We start from the raw sequence: 19,611 nt of genomic DNA, 5'->3' as shown, positions 1-19,611 counted from the left end.
GGTGACTGTTTCTTGGATAGGACGCCACGGGCACAGGCCTCCGTCAAAACGAAACCCCTTGTATGTCAAGGACACAATCGGTCAACAGAGGGAACAGGCGACCGACACACACACCTGCTGGTGGCACATCTGACGAGGGGCGAGTGTCCAGAATGCACGGGGGAGGTGACCATGCTCTGGAGATGCGGGTGGTTGCACGTTATGAATGCGCTTAATGCTGCCGAACTGTATACCTAAAAATGGTTCAAAGGTAAATTTTATCTTAAATATATTTCACTACAATTAAAAAGACATCACAGCTCCTTTAACAGGACGGAATGGTCCCGTGCTCTAGCCAAGGTCAGCCTCGGCCATCCCATGCGACCCCTTCCCGGTCCCCACCTCAGGCCTGTGCCCACACTGTCCTTCTGCACGGCCGCCTTCCTTCCACCTGCCCCTGTCCCTAAGGCCCGGCTCAAGGTCCTGTCCTCCACCCACACAGTTGTACTCGGGACCCCAGGCAGCGAAACGCCCATTCTGGGGTCACCGGGCAGGCTGGTGCCCAGGGTAGGTCTGACGCCAGTGTTTCTCACCCACGCCCAGCCTCCCCAGCCCTCCCTGGGCACCTGCTCCCGGGCACGTAGCTGCGTCCTGGGTGGTGTTGCACCGGGAGGGTCTCAACCGTGCCAGGTGCCCAGAGCCTCGTTCTGTGTTCACTGCGGCCACGGAGTCCACTGGAAGGAGGGTGTTATAAGGCCACGTTTCCGTGAACGCGGCCCCCTGGGGGTGCTCTCCAGCAAGTGTGCCCCACGGGGCACGAAGGCTTCATGCTTCGTGAAGAGGGTGTCCCCGGGGGTGAAAGAGACGACAATATGCACGGAAGGGCCGTATGATGCCTTTTTGTAAAAATCAGAAAGGGTATGTGCCTACACGTCCCTCCTATCCGGGTCTGGGAGGAGATTCTCCAAAGTGCGCCTCTCGGAGGTGGGACTCGGGCTGATTTTTCCTTTAATGATTGCCTTTCTCTACATAGACACGTACTGAGGGTACGACGGTCGAGAGTTACTTTGGAGCCGTGTTCGTGTGTGTGCACACGTGTGTGCGGGTGTGCGCGTGTGCAATGTAGGCGTGGGTGTGCACGCACACACCTGTGTGCACATCGTGTGAGTTCGAGCGGTGTGGGCAGGTGTTGTGGGAACGTTGCTCCGTCTGGGGGCGTGTCAGTGTTTCCAGGCCGGTCACTGTCTTCTCCAGCAGACAGTCCTGGTCCCCAGGGCCATTCCCAGGGCCAGGAGGAGGGTTCTTCCCAGACTTGCGGTCCTGGGGTTGTTTCCGGAGGGGGGAGGGGGGCTGGCCGCCTCCAGCTGGTGGCCGGCGGGCGTCTGGGATGCTCAGAGCTCAGGACTGACCTCCGGCGCCCGGAAGGCGGAAGGTCAGGTCCACCAACAACCTCAGGGAAAAACACTCACTTTCCCATCTGTCACCGCAGAGGAGCAGGGCTTGGCCGGGCCGGGAAGCAGCCGCCTCCATTGTACAGATGTGGAAACTGAGGCCCAGGGAGAGCATGAAACTTGCCCAAATCACGGAGCTGGCGAGCGGCCGCGGGGCACGGACTCCTGGGCTCAGAGCTTTGCCACCACCCCAGGCTCCAGGTGGACATGATTTGGGGGGACGCTATTCAACCCGTTCCCTGTCCTCAGGCTCTCTCCAGGCTCCCGAGCCAGATTTTCAGCCTGTTGGCAAATAGCACTTGCTGTTAATTTCTCAACCACCCCCCCCATTCCCGGTGCCGCTTCTGTCCCCCAGCCGCAGGCCCGCGGCCCTCATGAACGTGAAAGAAATGAGCCATTAGTGAGTAAGCAAAGTGTCAAAACAGACACAGGTGATGGGGGCGGGTCCTCCCCTCACCCCTCCCAAAGGAAAGGAAACCCAGCTCTCCGAATCCAGACCCCAGACCCAGAACAAAGGAGCCCTCGGGGGGAGGCAGGATCACACACACCGTGGAGGCCCTGAGCCGCCGGCTTCCCCGGAGGAAACCGCCAGCTTCCGCCTGGGCTCCTGCCTCCCACAGGGCCAGCCGCGCTCACACGGCCCAACCTTCCCAGGGACCCACCACTGCCGGGAAGCCGGTCTCCGGTCTCCTTCCCAGGCTCCAGGACGGGCTTCCCCCTGTCCCTCCCTCGGGGGGACTCGGGCGGCTGGTATGGAGGGGACCGGTGCCCCCTGCCCGCCTCCGTCTGTGTTTGGTGGGGGGCCCACAGCCAGGGGTCTACCTGACATTACACCCACAGCCCCACCTCCCTCACTGCCCTCTATGGGGCAATGGAGGGGGGCTGAATGGCCCTCGACAGGTGGGAGCGGCAGGAAGACGACCCCCCCGCCGAGAAATGTCCACGTCCTAACCGTGGTCGTGTGAACGTGACCTCATACGGCAAAACAAGGAGTTTGGAGATGAGTTTACGTGAAGGATATGAAGAGGGGGGTTATCCCGGATTAGCTGGTGGGTCCGACCTGGGTTCGCAAGCGTCCTTCTCGGGGGGTGGGGGGAGCAGAGTGTGAGCACACACACGGGGTGGGGGGGGCGGTGACGGGGGAGGTTTCCAGGATGCACCCTGGAAGGTTCCAGAGACACAGCCACCGGCCCAGCCATGCGGCAGCCCAGCCCCCGAAGCCGGAAAGGGCAGGAAGCCATTCTCCCCGGGCCCCCGGAGGGAGGAGCCCCTGACGACTCCCCCATTTCAGAGTCTGGCCCCCAGACGGTGAGAGGGTAATTTCTGTCGTTTTAAGCCCCCCGCGTGTGTTACAGCCGCCACAGGAAGCCAATGCACTCCTACCCTTGAACAAATGAATATGAAGTCAAAAAAAATCCTGAGATACTGACTCACAGTCCAGACCCCTGCGTCCACCTGCCGCGTTTCCCTCACCCCTGCCCCTTCCCCCAAAGGACCCGCCCAGCCCGCGGAAGAGAGGGACGTGCCGGGACCGAGCCCACCAGCGCCGGCAGCCCGGGCAGCGGGAAGGGTCGGGCGAGCGGAGACTCAGTCCCTCGGTGGTCCCCAAGACTGCTCACTAGACTCTGTGGGCTTTCGAAAATTCCAACGCCGGGTCTCCACCTCGGGCCAAATGACAAGAAAGTCGGGCCCCAGTGACTGCAGAGACCGTGTTCTTTCCATTCGTAGCGACCCAGTCACTTTGGTTTTATTTGTGTATGTATTTTTACTGTTTACTCATTTTTGAGTGAGAGTGTGCAGCAGGGGACGGGGGGACAGAGGGGGGGACGGGGGGGACAGAGGGGGGGACAGAGGATCTCCGGCAGGACAGCAGAGAGCCCGAGGTGGGGCTCAAACTCCCGTACCGTGAGATCACGACGTGAGCTGAAGTCAGATGCTTCACCAACTGAGCCCCCCAGGCGCCCCTCACTTTGGTTTTAAGCGTGGCCACCTTAGGATGGGAACTTGGCCAACTTGGGGTGTTCCTCCCCTTGCCCTCGGTTCTCAGGGGTAACGGTTGGCTCAGCTGCCGAGGAGACACCCCCAGCCCTGGACGCCCCTGCTGGCCGCGGGGTCTGGTGCTGGGGGCGGGGTGTCCCATCCTGCCGGCCCTCGCTCACACCCTCCTCGAGGGGGCTGCCAGCCGGGTGCCCCCCGGAGGACTCTCGACACGTCCACGGCCTCCACGCCGGGGGGTCTGACAGGCCGTCGCCCTCGGCCAGAGTCGCTCTGTTGCTGGAGCCGCGTCGGATAACGTTCTTCCCGCCACCCCGATCTGATTCCCTAAGGGAGTTCGGGGGCCCCACGGCAGAAGGGGCCCTTTGTAGTCAAAGTCCCCCCCCCCTTGGCCCAGAGCCTCCCCCACTCCCAGAGCCCCCACGAAAGGGTGCTTTTGTTAAATTGGCGAACCCGCGTGGGTACGTAGCCCCCAGTTCGCGTCAAGGTCCCTCTCGGCGTGTGCCTTCCGCGGGCTCGGACGCACGCGTGATGGCAGGCAGACCCGCCGTTACGGTCTCGCCCGGCGCGGTCCACTGCCCTCGACACCCCTGGGCCCCGAGCTGTTCTGCCCTCCCCGGCCCCCAGCCCCCGGCCACCGCTGATCTTACCGTCCCCGCCGTCCTGCCTGTTCCGGAATGTCCCGTGGATGGTCGGCCACACGGCGTGCGGCCTTTTCAGACCGGCCGCTCGCCCTCAGTCATGCGCGTCCACACTTCCTCCGGGTCTCTTGCCGGCTTGATGGCTCGTCTCTTTCTAGCGCCAGGTAATATCCCGCCGTCTGGAGGGACCTCGGCTTATTCGTCCGTCACCTGCTAAGGCCACGTTAGTTACTCCTGGGTTTTGGTGATTATGGATAAAGATGCCGTTCACACCCGAGCTCAGCTTTTGGTGTGGACATAAGCCGTCGGCTCCTTTGGGTGAACGCCAAGCAGCGCGATTGCGAGATCCGGTGGCGGATGTTTACTTCCATGAGAAACCGCCGCCGATCTCCCGAAGCGGCCGCACCGCGATCCTGAGTTCCCGCCAGCCGTGACCGGCAGCTCCTGTCGCTCTGTGTCCTCGCCACGTGTGTGTGTGTGTGTTGGGGGGGGGGGCAGAGTCCTGGATTTGGCCGTTCCAATAAGTGTGTAATACATGTCCCCATTTTTGTTTTTTAACGCGACGCTCGCCATGATAGAGTGGTTCCCACCTGTCACCAGACGACGTCATCACAATATTGTGGGCGGAGTTCCCGGTGCTGTACTTTCATCCCTACGATTATGTATTTTATTCCTGTAGGTTATTTTGTAACAGTAGCCGCTTCTAATAGGAAACCGTCTCTGGTGGCTTCGTTCTTGTTCTTCGTTTGTTAAACGCAGGTTCATCGTCCCGAGCTGTTCTCAGCCCTCCAGACTTTGCTCTGAGCCCTACGAGCCCGGCCCTCCCGGAATTAAAAACAAAACCCACCCGATGTCGAGGGCTGCCGAGCGCGGCCGGGACGGGGGGAGGGGAGAGGGGGGAGGGGTGCCGGGGAGGCTGCTACAGGCTCAGGACAGCCGGACAGCGGCGTCTGCTCCCAGAGCTGCCTTCAGTGACCTCGGGTGGGCCCCCGGGATTGGCCAGGCTGGGAGGGTCCCCTCCGCGGGAATCAGCCTCAAGGTGGCAAACCTCACGTGAGTCGAATCAGGATGGCGGTCGTCGGGGGCACCTTGTTTCTCCTGCCGGCGGCCTCGTGTTCGCCAAGGGGGCTCGGCTGGCTACGCCGAGGCCTCGGGGCTCCCGGCCCGCGGTAAGCAGCCGAGCCCCGAGCGTGCGGCCACGCTTTCCAAGCCTCTGCCTGCGTCCTGCACGCTCATGTGCACCGGCCAGAGCCGCTCAGGGGGGAGGAGACGCCGTCTCTGCAGGGAAGACGGTACCCGACCTCCTATCACATCTGCCGACACAAAGGGTGCTTGGGCACGAACCTGGACGTCTCCCGGGGCGCCTGCGTGAGGCTGGCCGGGGACTGTGTGTGCTGCCACGTCTGCTGTGGCATTTGCCCCTTTATTTAAAACAGTCCACCCTGTGTGTGTGTGTGTGTGTGGTTACATTGTATACACGTGCATATATATGCTGTATGTATCACATATAGTAAACACACACACACACACACACACACACACACACACACACACAGAGTTACCCCCGCTCCGGACGCATGCAGGTGTCTTCTCCAAGTCTGTGTCTTGTCTTAACACCATGTCCGTGATGTCTTTTCATGCAGGATGACTTATCACTTCTTAAAAATGTTTATTTAGGGTCACCTGCGTGGCTCAGTCGGTTGTTAAGCGTCCGACTCGGGCTCAGGTCACGCTCTCGCGGTCCGTGGGTTCGAGCCCCGCGTCGGGCTCTGTGCCGACAGCTCAGAGCCTGGAGCCCGCTTCGGGTTCTGTGTCTCCCTCTCTCTCTGTCTCTCTCTCTCTCTTAAAAAATAAATAAAACCATTAAATTTTTTTTTAAGTTTACTTATTTTTGAAAGAGAGAGTAGAAATGGGGAGGAGCAGAGAGCCCACTGTGGGGCTCAAACTCACGAACAATGAGATCACAACCTGAGCTGAAGTCACGAGCTGGACGCTTAACCGACTGAGCCCCCCGGGTGGCCCCCACTCGTTTATTTTCCTTGGTTTGATGGTTTTCTGTGCCCTTCAGGACCAGGTGGACTAGAAGTGGGGGGGCACCACCCGGCCCCCCTTGGGCCCACACGGAACCCGTTCAGGCTCCACAGAGGGGAGAAAGCCCTCGTGAGCTGGGGCGGGTCTCACTTGCTGAGGGTGTTTATCCCCGGGGGGGGCTGGGAGGACGCGGAATGCCTTCCTGCATCCGCCGAGTGGCTCCGGGGTCCTCTGTGGGTCTGCCCCACGGTGTTGGCGGACATTGGGGTGCAGCCAGATGAGCGGCTGAGTCCAGAGTGCTCTGGCTCCCCCAGAAGGTCCGTTCCTGCACAGGGAGGACCGTCCCCCAGGGCCAGGCAGAAGTGGGAGGCGACCCTGCCCAGGCAGGACCGTCTGGGCCGTGTCCTGGAAAGCAGATGTCCCTTTGGTCAGGGCTCCCCCCCCCCCCCACCTCGCACTGTGCTCCAGGATCCAGGCTGAGGCAGGAGCCGGTGTCTGTCGTGCTGGACCGAGAATTCCTGGGGGCATCAGCCGTGACCGGACTCTGCAGGATCCTCCCTGCTGGCCCTCGGGCCTTGAGCCTGGGTAAGGACGGGCTCAGGGCCGGATGTGCACAGGGGCTGCCCCCATGGGACGGGGTGGTGCAGAATGTGAAGAGAGGGGCCTGCTCTGGGCCTGTCCCCCGCCCCCCCGCCCCCGCGCCCTGTCCTGCCCCGGGGGTGGGGCCTGTTCTGGAACCTGAGACAGCTTCAGCTCCCTCCCTTGCCCTTCTCTGAAAACCCCGCCCAGCCCTCCTCTAGCCTCGCCACTTCCCCAAATTGATGGGTCTCCAGAGAGGTTCCCCCGCCCTGCAGACAGGCGCACCAGAGCCGTCACAGACGCGGAGCCCACCCTGCGTGTTCTGGGGGGGACGCCCCTGTTTCCCGGAGACACCCCGGCCCCGTGTTCCCTCTTCCCCGGGACGCCATGCAAACCCAGCCCAAAGCCACAGAGGTTGTGAAATGCTTTCGGTTCTGGCTGGAGGTGAGGGCCGGCCTGGGGAGCACAGGCGAGGGTGGACGAGGGCCGTGCTCGCAGCTGGAAACGGCTGCCCCGGGGCGACGGCAAGGCCCTGCACCGCCCCTCGTGTCCAGGGGCGCAGGCCCACCCGGAAGATCCCCCTCTGCTCAGGGGGACCCAGACTGTCTGGGGCCCGCAGCCGTGCGGAGGGTGGCTGAGAGCCCGGGGTCCCGACGCCCGGCCCTCCCCGTCTCTCCTTCCTTAACCGCAGGTGCGGGAGCCAGGCCCAGGCCTCACACGTGGACGAGTGGAGCCCAGAGAACACGGACAGGTGGGCGCACAGGTGCACAGGCGAGGACAGCGCTGGGGAGGACAGCCAGCGGGGAGGCTGAACGCGGCCCCTGCAAGGTGGGGTCAGGCTGCAGGGCCGCCTGGCCTTTGGCCTTGGTGTGTGTTATCCGAGCCTCGTAGCAAAGGATCACGAACTTATCGGCTGAAAACTACACGCATCTGCTGCTTCACACTTTCTGGGGGTCAGGAGTTGGGCCCGGCTCTCTGCTCAGGGTCTCAGCCGGCTGCCGTCAAGGTGTCCGCGGGGGCTGTGGTTTGAGCTGAGGATCGGGGACCCCTCCCAAACCACATGGTTGTTGGCAGAACTCAGTTCCTTGTGGTTGCAGGACTGAGGTCCCCATGCTCGAGGGCAGCCGCAGGGGACCCCGGAGCTCCTTGCCATGTGGCCCCTCTACGGGAAGTTCACACCGTGGCTGTTTGCTTTCTCAAGGCCACAAGGAGAGCAGCTTAGATCTCTCCTTGCAGGGAAGGCTGGACCCTCTGTTAGAGGGATCGCCTGGTTAGGTCAGGCCCACCAGGATACTCTCCTGTTTGAGTAACCCCGTCCACTGATGAGACATAGTTACCTCCGCAAACCCACTTCACCTTTTCCATGGAACATAACCTACTTCTAGGAGTGAAACCCCATGGGTGCAGCTCACTCAGGGAAGGGGGTTCTCCAGGGCCGTTTTGGAATTCTGCCTTCCGTCTGGGGGAAAGCACACCCTGTCCTCTTTCACCTTGCACGTCGGCCGTGGTGACCCCAATAAGCCCCCGTTTGTTACGGCACCAGTGTTTCGAAAGCCGCCGTCAACCCTCCTAACACCTTGGCACGGAACTTCTCTCGTCCTTCGCGTACAGGAAGCCGAGGCTCGCGGAGGGCAAGGCCCATCGGCACACGTGACTTTGCCGGGCGTCCCGGGTCACACAGGGGGGGAGAGAAGCAAAGCCTGGGCTCGCACAGACCCCACGCCCCGCGGCCGGCAGACAGGTTCCCCGAGCCGTGCAGCCGGTGGCCAACAGACCCCCTCCCAGGCCAGGTGCACGCGGCCCAGGAAGCTCAGGCTGACCCCCCCCCACCAAACGCAGCTGCGACCACGGGCCACGCAGACCTTCTTGTCCCCAGCAGAGTGTCAGGGCCGCCGAGACACCTCTCCTTGGCGAGGGAGGGCCCTCTGCAGCCGGGGGTCCAGGTCTCCCTGAGGGGGGCCTTCCTGTCGCCAGAGACCCAGCCTGGGAGAGCGCCCAGCCTCACACCAGGCACGACCACCGCCCGCAGCTCCCGCCCGCTCCCTGTTCGCAGGTGATGGGGCTGCCGTCGCTCCACGGTGACGATGAGGATGACGGATGCTGTGTGTCCTTGGGACGGTCGCTATCCCTCTCTCAGCTTCAGTTTCCCTCTCCAAAGCCAGGACCCACCTACGCTTGGGTCAACATTTGTCCCTCGTAAGAAGCCGGTGCCGAGAAAGAGGTGGTCTCCACGGAGGCAGAGACGGCCAAGCCGGGGTGGGGACGTGCGGGACCCTGAAGTTAGGAAGTAGGGCTGTGTGACCCTGGGGGGGTTGCCTTCCCTCTCTGTTAGGGGAGGTGGATGGGCGTCTCCCGGGACCCCTGGCAAGGAGTGGTTTTATCCCTGGCCCAGGGGCTCCTCCTGGAGGAGGGGCCATTTGTGCCCCCTCATCATCCCCACGTGGCTCAGCCCTGAGCACGGCCGGCAGCAGCTGGTGATCCCGCACGCGGGTCCCCGAACGGACCCGGTGGAGACGCCTCCTTCTACGGCTGGGGCAGCGGGGCTCCTGGGCTGCGTGCCCGGTCGGCGCACGGGTGCCAGGCACGTGCCCGTCTCACACGCGCTCTGCTCCAAGAGGGGCTCCGGGGTTACCGCCTGGGGCCCTGGTCTCTGAAGGGCCCCCCCCGCTGCCCGCCCCCGCCTGGCCCTGGCCGAAAACGAGGGACTGGCCGCCCAGCTCTGTGCCTGGCACGTGCTCTCTCTTCTTCCTCAGGACCTTGCAGTAGGTTTGGTTTTGGTGACAGATGAAGAAGAGACTGAGGGTCTGAGAGGCTAAGAGACGCGACCAGTGACTCAGCCTTTGGTTCAGAGTCCCGGAGCCTGTGGTTGTTGGACCGCATCCCGCGGTGCAACGTCAGAAGGAAGCAGGCGACTCTTAGCCCGGGGTCCGGCACTGAGCCCTCGGCTCCGTGAGTCCTCCCTCGACCCCCATACGGGGGCCATTGGTCTCGTTTTACTTCCGACCAAAACTGGGGCTCCAGTGAACTCACCCCAAATCCCCAGCCTCTGAGTGGGGGGCTGCGGGTGGAACCCAGGAGGTGAACGACAGAACGTGCCCTCGGGGCCACCAGGCCCGCTGCCCCAGGGCAACGGGGGCGGGGGGGGGGTCCCAGCGGGCAGGGGTGGGGCGCTGGGAACCCCGGGCGGGAGGGGTGAGGGCCACAGCTGGAGGTCAGGGAAGGCGCGGGTTCTGAGGCAGGTGGTGGCCCCCGAGTGACCTGCCCAACAGTCCGACCCGACACGGGGAGGCTGCAGGCCCAGCGCGGGTCGTCGGGTCGTCCTGTTTTCAATTACAGTGCGGCCTCCTCCCATGTTCCCCTCCCAGCGACCGCGAGAAGCCAGTTTGGGGTCAAGGTTAGAAGAAGCTTCCCCGGCTTCTGCGCCAGCTTCTGGAAGGCTCTCTGCTGCCCCCTGGTGGGAGAGGCCGGGGCGGGGCCTGCAGGCCGCCTCTGAGCCGGGCCAGGAACGGGGGCTCCCCCAGACCCCAGCGTCAGAGGCAGGAAGGATGACGGAGGGCCCCTGCCGGCCTCAGTTTCCCCTTCTGCTAAAGGAGGGTCGGGGAGGAGGGGGAGCGAGAAGTGACACGGGCGGTGTCTGCGGGGAGACGAAAATGTATCCGAACCAGGCACAGGCGGGTGGCTGAACCACATCTACCTGCACAAAACGCCTCTGAGTCGGTCACTTTAAATGGTTCATTTTATCTTACGTGAACGTCACCTTGTTTGACAAAATAAATTAAAGAAAAAGAGATCGGAACAGTGCCGTGCGGGTGAGAACCACTTGGGACGCCCACGGCCTCTCTGAGCCTCAGTTTCCCTGACTGTAAGTGGAGGGTTCCTGGCACGTGGGGGCCCAGATGAGCCCCTAGACGCACTCACAGCAGCACATTCCGCACAGGGCTGGAGGCCCCCCCTCCCCCGGCCTGGCTGGCTGGCGGGCGCAGGTGGGACCGGCCGGGCTGGGCCAGAGGACTCTCAGGTGAGGGAGCGTGTGGGCCGCGTTCCCCTCGCTCGCCTTCGGGACGCAGGAAGGGGCGGAGGTGCAATGACGTGCTAGCACCTTCTTCCAGGACGCGCCCCTGGGTCCTGATGCTGACACATCCCCCCGAGGCAGGCGGGCAGGTGGTACAGTGGTTACAGCTCTGCCCCACCTACCTGCTGTGTGACGGCGGGCAGGGCACCTACCCTCTCTGTGCCTCGGCCGGAAATGGGGACAATAACAGACCCAACGGTGCGGGCCCGGTGAGGTCGGCGTGAGGGTTAAAGGCAGAGCACAGAGCCTGACACACAGTGAGGGCACGAGGAAGGGGGAAGATGCCCAGGGGATCCCACCACCGCCTTCCGCTCTGACAGGCCAGGAAATGGGTGCGAGGGGCGTGATTTGCCTGAGGCCACACCGCGCGGGGCCGGCAGGGGGACCTGGCCCGGGTCGGTCCGACTCAGTCCTTCCAGTTCACAGCAGCAGGGCGGGCCCCCGGGGACGGGGCTTGGTCCCTGGACGCTCCCCAGGCGGTAGGCCAGGGGAGGGGGCCTTGTGGGCTTTGGCAGGCTGCCGCAAAATTGTTTATTGCTATCAGACCCCTACTGTCCTGCCTCTGTTTCCCAGAAAATGAGCCTCCCAGAGACACTAGGAGAGGCGAGGACAGGGGTCCTCAGGGCGAGGGGCCGGGGGCCAGCCAGGGCGGACAGGGGACCTCAGGACGAGGGGCCAGGGGCCAGCCAGGGTGGACAGGGGTCCTCAGGGCGAGGGGCCGGGGGCCAGCCAGGATGGACAGGGGACCTCAGGACGAGGGGCCAGGGGCCAGCCAGGGTGGACAGGGGACCTCAGGACGAGGGGCCAGGGGCCAGCCAGGATGGACAGTGGACCTCAGGACGAGGGGCCAGGGGCCAGCCAGGGCGGACAGGGGACCTCAGGACGAGGGGCCAGGGGCCAGCCAGGGTGGACAGGGGTCCTCAGGGCAAGGGGCCGGGGGCCAGCCGGGCAGACAGGCGTCCTCAGGGCAAGGGGCTGGGGGCCAGCCAGGGCGGACAGGGGTCCTCAGGGCGAGGGGCCGGGGGCCAGCCAGGGCGGACAGGCGTCCTCAGGGCGAGGGGCCGGGGGCCAGCCAGGGCAGACAGGCGTCCTCAGGGCGAGGGGCCGGGGGCCAGCCAGGGTGGACAGGGGACCTCAGGGCGAGGGGCCGGGGGCCAGCCAGGGCAGACAGGCGTCCTCAGGGCGAGGGGCCGGGGGCCAGCCAGGGCGCCCGCCCCCAGCACCGCCCCGGGGCCAGGTTGACTCTGCGGATGTTGAGCTCGGTGGCGAAGGTCCTGGCCTTCTGGTAGAAGAAGAGGGACTTCTCGCGGTCCAGGAGGAAGTTGTGGTAGATGGTGGCCAGGCGCGTGTAGATCTTCATCTGGGCCTTCTTGTTGCCGAGGTCCACGGCCGCTGCCAAGGCCAGCTGGTAGTACCCCGCCGCGTCGAAGGGGTCCTGAAGGAGGCCCCACATTAACACGCCCCCTGGCTGCAGGCAGGGGCTGGCCGGCCTGTGTCCCCAGAGGCTGCTCCGTGCCCGGCCCCCCATCACCTCCACCCAGTCCCTCCCGACGGACCACTCTAACTGGGACAAGCCCCAGTTCAGCAGCCCTGGCTCCTCCCTGCCCCCACACAGAGAGAGGAGACAAGGAAATAAAAGCAGGTACGCAGAGCAGTTCAACAAACACTCCCGAGCCCCCACCAGGCACTGGACCCCGTGCAGGGCGGGAGCCACGGCCGACTCTGGGGCCACGTCGACCACAGGGGTGACCGGCAGCCGGTGGCAGCCCCGGGTGGCACCTGAGTCAGCCTGAGGTGGACTTGGAGGGCTGCCTGGAGGAGGGGACAGCTTGACTAAGGAGCTGGCCAAAGTGGGTGGTTGGGAGTTGTGTATCCGTGTGCATGTGTGTGCGTGTGTGTGCGTGTGGACGTGCACACCTGTGCCTGGAGCAGCCAGTGGGCGGCAAACAGGATTCACACCCAAATCTGTCCCGTTCCAGCCTTGTTCTTTCGTCCCTGAGGCCCCGCGTACAGATGACCTCGATTCAGGGAGACCATTGGCAAAGATGCCCATGGCCCCCCAACCTCTAGAGCGGCACTTGCCCAGGCCTGTCCCGTACAGGGGGCTCGGAGGACTCTCTCGCCCTCCTGGGCACGTGGCTGACGGTGTGAAGTCGGCCCGTGGCCCCTGATGGAACTTCCAAGCCGTCGTCACGGTGAGGACAGACGTGATGTCGACAGAGCGGCCATGGTGCGTCTGGGAAGCTGCCTGGTCCCAGCCTCTCGGGCTCAGGGACCTGGGCTTCTCAGCTGCAGCCCTGCCCCGTGACACCGTGGAGAGATAAGGTCCCCGTCCCCAGGGCCTGGGCGTCAGATCAGCTACCTCTGGGCCTGCAGCTGCCCCCGGCCCGGCCTCCTGAGCCCCATCTTGGACACCTTTTTTGCCTCCCAGCCTGTTTCCCCCTCTCGTACAGAGCTGCTTAGGAATCAGTCACATGGCACCCGGGGCAGGCCCCACCCTCGGATGGGCCAGGGGTCAAGGGCATGTATTGAAGACGACACAGGGCTCTGGGTGTGAGAGCTCAGGTGAGGCTGGCCAGTCCTGCCCCACCGCCAGGCTCCGTGGCCCCGACACAGGGGAGGGCCCGGCCCGGAGCCCAGCCTGGGACATAGACGTGTATGCAGGTCGCAGGCTCAGAGGCTCGTGGGTTCTAGGATCCCGGGCACTGGAGCCCCACGGAGCTCTGCTAATCCTACCCTGGTCAACTGACCGTGCCTGGCCCTCAGCCTCTGCCCTGCCTCCAGGGGGCTCCACTCTTCTAGAACAGTAAAGCGTTCGCAGGCAGAACCAACCACACGGAGCCTGGGTCACACGGAGCCTGGGTCACACAGACTGGAAGGTAGTGAGGCTACGTTCGTTGCAGTACCCCCCCCCCCCCACGGGCCGACAGGCTCCCCAAGAACCACCCAGAAGACACGGGAGGCTGTAGTGACCACTTGTGACCACCAGGTGTCACCGGTGCACAGCCAAGGCTGCCCCGGGGAAGGGGGTTGGGGGCTACCAACTGGGTGGGGGTCTTCTGGTGCCACCCCAGCTCTGAGGGGCCATTCAGTGGGGAGGGGGAGGGAGAAGTCGGCCCCTGGGCTCGGGCACCCGCCCTTCAGCCGACACCGAGCAGGGACACCGCGCAGGGACGACGCTAGGCCCCGGGTGGGGTGATGGGGGCCCCTGCCTGTGCAGGCGAGTGATGGAGAGACATCTCCGGGTTCTGGTCTGTGAGGTCCCAGCTCCAGCGCCTCCAGCCCCCACAGGGCAGGAACTGCCCGGAGTGGTGTCCCTGCTACAAACCCCCGGGGGACATGAGGATTAAAGGGGACTCGGGATTCCAGGAAGGAGTCGCTCTGCCCACAGTGGTAGGCTTCCTGGAGGAGGTGCCGGGATCTGGGTAGCACCCTACAGCCTGGGTCTCCGGTGGGTCTCTAGTGACTCGTCCCCCTGCCCCCGGAACGTCCTGTCCCCCTCCTACTGCCTCGGCGGCTAACTCCTGCTTGACCGTCACGACTCGGCTTTGCCGTTACCGTGCCCGGGAGGCTCCCCCGACTACACGGCCGTGTCTGCTCTGACCCAGTGGCTGCCAGGGTCCGTTCGCACGTCAGCCTCCCCCACGGGCTGGGGGAGCTCCGACGGCGTCTGCTGACCTTGCCTGTGCCGCAGAGCCAGGCCCGGAGACGCCGGGGCCCCGGGGCCCGTGTGCGGTCCCCCTCCACGCGGGGGCAAGGGCTCCCGACGCGCCCGAGCCCCGCCTCCCCCGCCCCCCCCCCCCCCCGCCCGCGCCCACCTTCAGGTCGTAGAAGATGATGTCCCCGAGCACCAGGTACACTTTCACGTAGTACAGCGTCTCCTCGGCGAACTGCAGGGGCGAGCTGCAGAGCGACAGGGCCTTGAGGTAGAAATGCTCCGCCAGCTCGCCGTGGCCCAGCCGGTGGTGCAGGGCGGCCAGCCGGTGGTAGGCCACTCGCTCGTTCAGCCGGTCCCCTAGGGTCGCAGGGGAGGGGGCACGCGTGAGGCTACGGCTGCGGGTGGCGGCGGGCACAGGCCAGCTCCGGCCCCCAAGCCGGCCGCTTCCTGTCCCGAGACTCACTCTTCCCATCTGCACAATGGGCCTGATGTTGCAGGCTCGCTGTCCACCCCAGGAAGGTGGACCTGCCCGTGGGGCCTGCTCTGTACCTGCCCGTGGCGCCCGGAAGGGGTGACAGGGAGCCCCAAAGTCAGGCAGTCGCAAACCCCGGGGCTCGGTCCACCCGCACACACGACGACGCTCACCCTTCCTGGTGTATGAGCTGCTGCCCGCCCCCCCCACGCCCTCCGGATGTCTCCAGATCGTCCCCCTCCCAGGCAAGCACTGTGGGGTCTGCACACCCAGTCCTGTCTCCGAGGGGAAGACACGTGGCTGGGAACAGCACAGTTAGGTGCCGGGACACAAGGTGCCCGGCAGTGAGGGGATCTCGCCAGCCAGGTGACAGCGGGGCTGGCTGAGTGTGGCGAGGAGCAAGGGTAAGGGACGGCACGCAGACAGGCGCGTGCCGGGGCTGGTGACAAGCCGGGGTGTCCAGACCGCGGGGCATGGTGGCTGGCCTTGGTGGTCAGCTGGCCAAGAAAGCCCAGCCGCCCCGTGAGCGTGACGTGTCCCCCGGGGCATCCCAGCCCGCCTGCACGGAGGAGGCGGCTTGCAGACGGAAGCAGCCCCGCACGCGGGCCGGGTTCCACGGCCTCGGGCCTTCTGCGCCCGCCCTCCAGGTCTCCCCCGCCGGGGCCGGGGTGCAGGGCTTACCCAGGGTGATGCTGAGCGCCAGGGCCATGTGGGCGAACTCCAGGCCCTCCCGGGGCGCGTCCAGCTCGGCCAGCAGTGCCACCAGCTTGTTGCACAGACGGAGCTCGGCCTCCTGGTTCCCTGTGGTGGAGGCCAAGGGCAGCGCCCGATCCTGCCACACGGGCGGGTGGGTCAGGCCTCACCCGTGGCGGCCGGCCCGGGGCCAGCACCCCCTCAGAGCCCCGACCGCACGCTGGGAGCGTCCTCCCCATCATCCCGCTGTATCTGTGTTCGGCTCAGAGAGGTCCCGGCAGCCCCAGGGCACTGAGCCACCAGCAAGCTGGGATGTGGCCTGCAGCCCATCTGTCTCAGCAGCCTGGGACCAGCCTGTCCCCGGACGGTGAGAGCCTGACCAGGAGGGCCCAACCCTGCGCTCTAAAAACGCATGTTTCTCTGTTCCCCAGGGCTGAGCCGCCGGCCGTGAGCTGGGCGGGCAGGCACACGCAGACCTGGGCCCCGATGCTGTGTGTCCCGTGATACACCCCTGTGCCTCTCTGAGCCTCAGTTTCCTCATCTGCGAAGTGGAACAGGACTGGCCTGCCCGAGGTTTGAGGTGCTGTAAGCCTAAAGCTGCCTCCGTCCCTCAAACGGCCTCTCCTTTCTCTGTCCCTCCCAGGTGAGGGTGGGGGACAAGATCATCCCTGGCGAAACCACCAAGCAAGTAAGCGGGTCGTGGGGCAGTCCTCCCTCCTGGCGGGAGGCCTCCGCCGGCCCCCCCAAACTCCCATGGAAGGCGCCCCCACCCCTGAGGCCCACCCTCACCGCCCGGCTCACCCGGTAGAAGGACACGGCTTTCTCCCGCTCCCAGGTCCCGTTGAAGAAGATGTCCCCAGCCGCCTCAAACAGCTCCAGCCCCAGCTTGGGGTCCCCCGTGTACAGGGCTGCGTTCTGGGCCACCTGCGGGCGTGCAGAAGCTCTCGTGAGGCCCACAGGGCTCCCCCAGACTCTCGAGGCAACCCCGAGGACCCGCAACACGTGCTCCGGGTGACTCTTTCCTCTCCCTCCAGAGGGACTGGCCTTGTTCAGTCCCTGTGCAGCTGGGGACATCATTTCCCACTATGTCCCATGGGGAGGCCCGTCCAGCTAGGGCGCCGGGGGTCCGCAAGTGCGGGCTGCTGAGGAGTTTGGGAGCCGGCTCAGAGGTGGCCTCCGGGTCCCGGCAGTCACACCCGGACCCCAGCATTCTCTCCGCTGGGGTCCCCTCCACTGTGTCCCTCCGTGGCCCTTAGCAACACCTGCCTGTCTCTCCGAGCAGATGACTAAGACCGCTGCTTCTCTGCTGCATCTGGGGCCCAGCACGGTGCCTGGCCCATAATAGGTGCTCAACAAACACCAGCTGTCCACCAGAGTGGACAAGGGTGGCCTAGCCCTGCCGGCAATCCAGAACCTTCCACAGTCCCATGAACCTTCGGCCTCTGCCCCTGTGAATCCCCTACTGCCGGGAAGCCCTCTTCCCAGTTGGGCACTGGCCCCACGCACCCTGCACCCCAAACCGAACGGAGCTCACCCTCCCGGCCCCTCTGTGCACAACCGCACCCCTGCCCGCAGCCCCGAGGCGCCTGCCTCCCCCCGTCAGCGGTGAGCCCCGGGACCCTCGGCCCATGGCCCAGGGAAGTACACAGCAAGCGCTCAAAAGTGAAAACACTCATTGGCCTCACGAGCCTCTCAATCTATTCCAAGCCATGTCAAGCTTGGAACGCGACTGGAAATGGAGCGTCTGTGATAAGTGGGTTTTTTAAGGAGGCACGCCATTAGCCACTGAAGAAAATTCTTCTGTGTGCCAACGCGGTGGACGCGGCATTTGCACATTTATTGAGCGCTTGCTGTGTACCAACACGGTGGTGGCCGTGGTGAGGGGCACATGCCTCCAGCCCCTTGGTGGGGCTCGGATTGTTGTGGAAGATGCCGGGCAGTGGGGGTCCAGGGGTGGGGGTCCAGGGGTGGGGGTTCAGTGGTGGGGGCCCAGGGCTGGGGGTCCAGGGGTGGTAGTCCAGGGCTGGGAATACAGGGATGGGGGTCTAGAGCTGGGGGGTCCAGGGCTGGGGGTCCAGGGGTGGTGGTCCATGGCTGGGGGCCCAGGTCTGGGGGTCCAGGGCTGGGAATACAGGGCTGGGGTCTAGGCTTGGGGGGGCCAGGGCTGGGGGTACAGGGTGGTGTTCCTGGGCTGGGAATACTGGAACGGGAGTCCAGGGCTGGGGGTCCAGGGCTTGGGGGTCCAGGGCTGGGGGTCCTGGGCTAGGGGTCCAGGGCTGGGGGCCCAGGTCTGGGGGTCCAGAGCTGGGAATACAGGGCTGGGGGTCCTGGGCTGGGGGTCCAGGGCTTGGGGGTCCAGGGCTGGGGGTCCTGGGCTAGGGGTCCAGGGTGGGGGTCCAGGGTTGGTGGTCCATGGCTGGGGGCCCAGGTCTGGGGGTCCAGAGCTGGGAATACAGGGCTGGGGGTCCAGGGCTTGGGGGTCCAGGGCTGGGGGTCCTGGGCTAGGGGTCCAGGGCTGGGGGTCCAGGGTGGGGGTCCAGGGCTGGGAGTCCAGGGTGGGGGTCCAGGGTTGGTGGTCCATGGCTGGGGGCCCAGGTCTTGGGGTCCAGAGCTGGGAATACAGGGCTGGGGGTCCAGGGCTTGGGGGTCTAGGGCTGGGGGTCCTGGGCTAGGGGTCCAGGGTTGGGGTCCAGGGTGGGGGTCCAGGGCTGGGGGTCCAGGGTTGGTGGTCCATGGCTGGGGGCCCAGGTCTGGGGGTCCAGAGCTGGGAATACAGGGCTGGGGCTCCAGGGCTGGGGGTCCAGGGCTAAGGGCCCAAGGCTGGGTGTCCAGGGGTGGGGGCACGCAGCAGGTGCCCCGCAGGGGGAGGGGATGAAGCACAGGGCGCCCCAGCACCTGGAGGTACACGTCTACCAGCTCGTTCTGCTGGAGGATGTAATAGATCTTCCCCGCCTGCAGCCAAGCGTGCGCCTCCTTCTCCTTCTTCTGCAGGTCGATGAAAATGCCCAGACTGCGCTTGGTGTAGTCCAGCGCGGACCTGTAGGCCCTGGGATTAGAGCGGGGGTCAGAGCTCGCGCTCCCGGGCCCGCTGTCCCCGGGGGAGCAGACCGGGCTCTTCCTGGTGCCCGTCTGCCGGCTTTGGCTCGCCCGGCGAAAGTAAGGGAGGCTCTTTGGAAGGAAACGGGGACGGGGAGCGGGCCATTCTGCCCCTGCCCCACTCCCCGGACACAGGCGCGCGACTTCTCTGGGTGCAGCGGGGAACGTGTGTGTGGGCAGAAATTGAGAGACAGCCTAGGCCAGTGGTTCTCAAACTCCAGTGCGGCCGCGGGAACCTATTCCCAGGGTTTCTGCCGCAGCAGGTCTGGGGTGGGGCCCGAGAATGTGCTTTTGCAGCGAGCTCCCGGGCGATATTCTCCCCCACTTTGAGAAGCAGTGATCAAGGTCACTGCCCGTCGGTCCTACTGTGAAACTGAGGCCCAGGTGGGAGGGGCAGAGGCCCCCCAAGTCCTGTGGAAACCTGGCTCCTTCCCTGCCTCTCACTGAGTCCCCAGCCGGGAGGGGTGTTACCAGTGACGTTCCCGGGACCGTCCATCTGATCGGGATGGTCAGTGTGGGCGTCACAGGGGACAGAGGACCCTGAAACCCTGCCCCGGAGAAGCAGGTGGGACAGCCAGCTATTTCCCCGTGGATGAGAATCCTTCAGGTACACGTGACCACTGTCCTCACATCTGAGGGGACAGCTGGGAACAGACTGCCTGGCCCAGAGCTGGGCTGGCTGGTGGACACTCAGGGCAGGCAGAGGTCAGCTTACAAAAGCCACTGTGTCATGAAGAATGGCCCAGAAACGCACGGTCTGCCTCCACTGTGGTTGTACGTGGAGACGAGGGGACACCCTTCAGGGGAACCCTGTGCCACGAGCACTGGTGGGGACACCCCCAGGCCGGCCAGCTCGGAGCTAATCTGACACTAAGGAATGAAGTGGTCCCTGAGGAGGGGCCACCCCACGACCAGGGCCGGGGTCCTCCCCGCCCCGCCCGCGG

General features: G+C 65.0%; 1 protein-coding gene across 7 annotated transcripts in view; it reads right to left on the bottom strand.

The window, feature by feature from the left end:
- Nucleotides 1-10,394: 10,394 nt before the first annotated feature.
- SH3TC1 (SH3 domain and tetratricopeptide repeats 1) overlaps nucleotides 10,395-19,611 on the bottom strand; it is a 47,939-nt gene continuing 38,722 nt past the window's right edge. For all 7 annotated transcript variants that reach the window (XM_053901730.1, XM_053901728.1, XM_053901732.1 and 4 more), the window contains 5 exons: nucleotides 18,467-18,617; nucleotides 16,373-16,495; nucleotides 15,560-15,710; nucleotides 14,567-14,763; nucleotides 10,395-12,183 (listed from right to left, as the gene is read on the bottom strand). In XM_053901730.1, coding sequence (XP_053757705.1) covers nucleotides 11,926-12,183; nucleotides 14,567-14,763; nucleotides 15,560-15,710; nucleotides 16,373-16,495; nucleotides 18,467-18,617 — 880 coding nt within the window. In that variant the 3' untranslated portion in view covers nucleotides 10,395-11,925. The remainder of the gene's footprint in view (nucleotides 12,184-14,566; nucleotides 14,764-15,559; nucleotides 15,711-16,372; nucleotides 16,496-18,466; nucleotides 18,618-19,611) is intronic.

Source organism: Panthera pardus, unplaced genomic scaffold (genome assembly GCF_024362965.1).
Source record: "Panthera pardus isolate Hobbes unplaced genomic scaffold, ASM2436296v1 HiC_scaffold_13, whole genome shotgun sequence".
NCBI lineage: Eukaryota > Metazoa > Chordata > Mammalia > Carnivora > Felidae > Panthera > Panthera pardus.
This window is presented reverse-complemented; position numbering and strand designations above follow the sequence as displayed.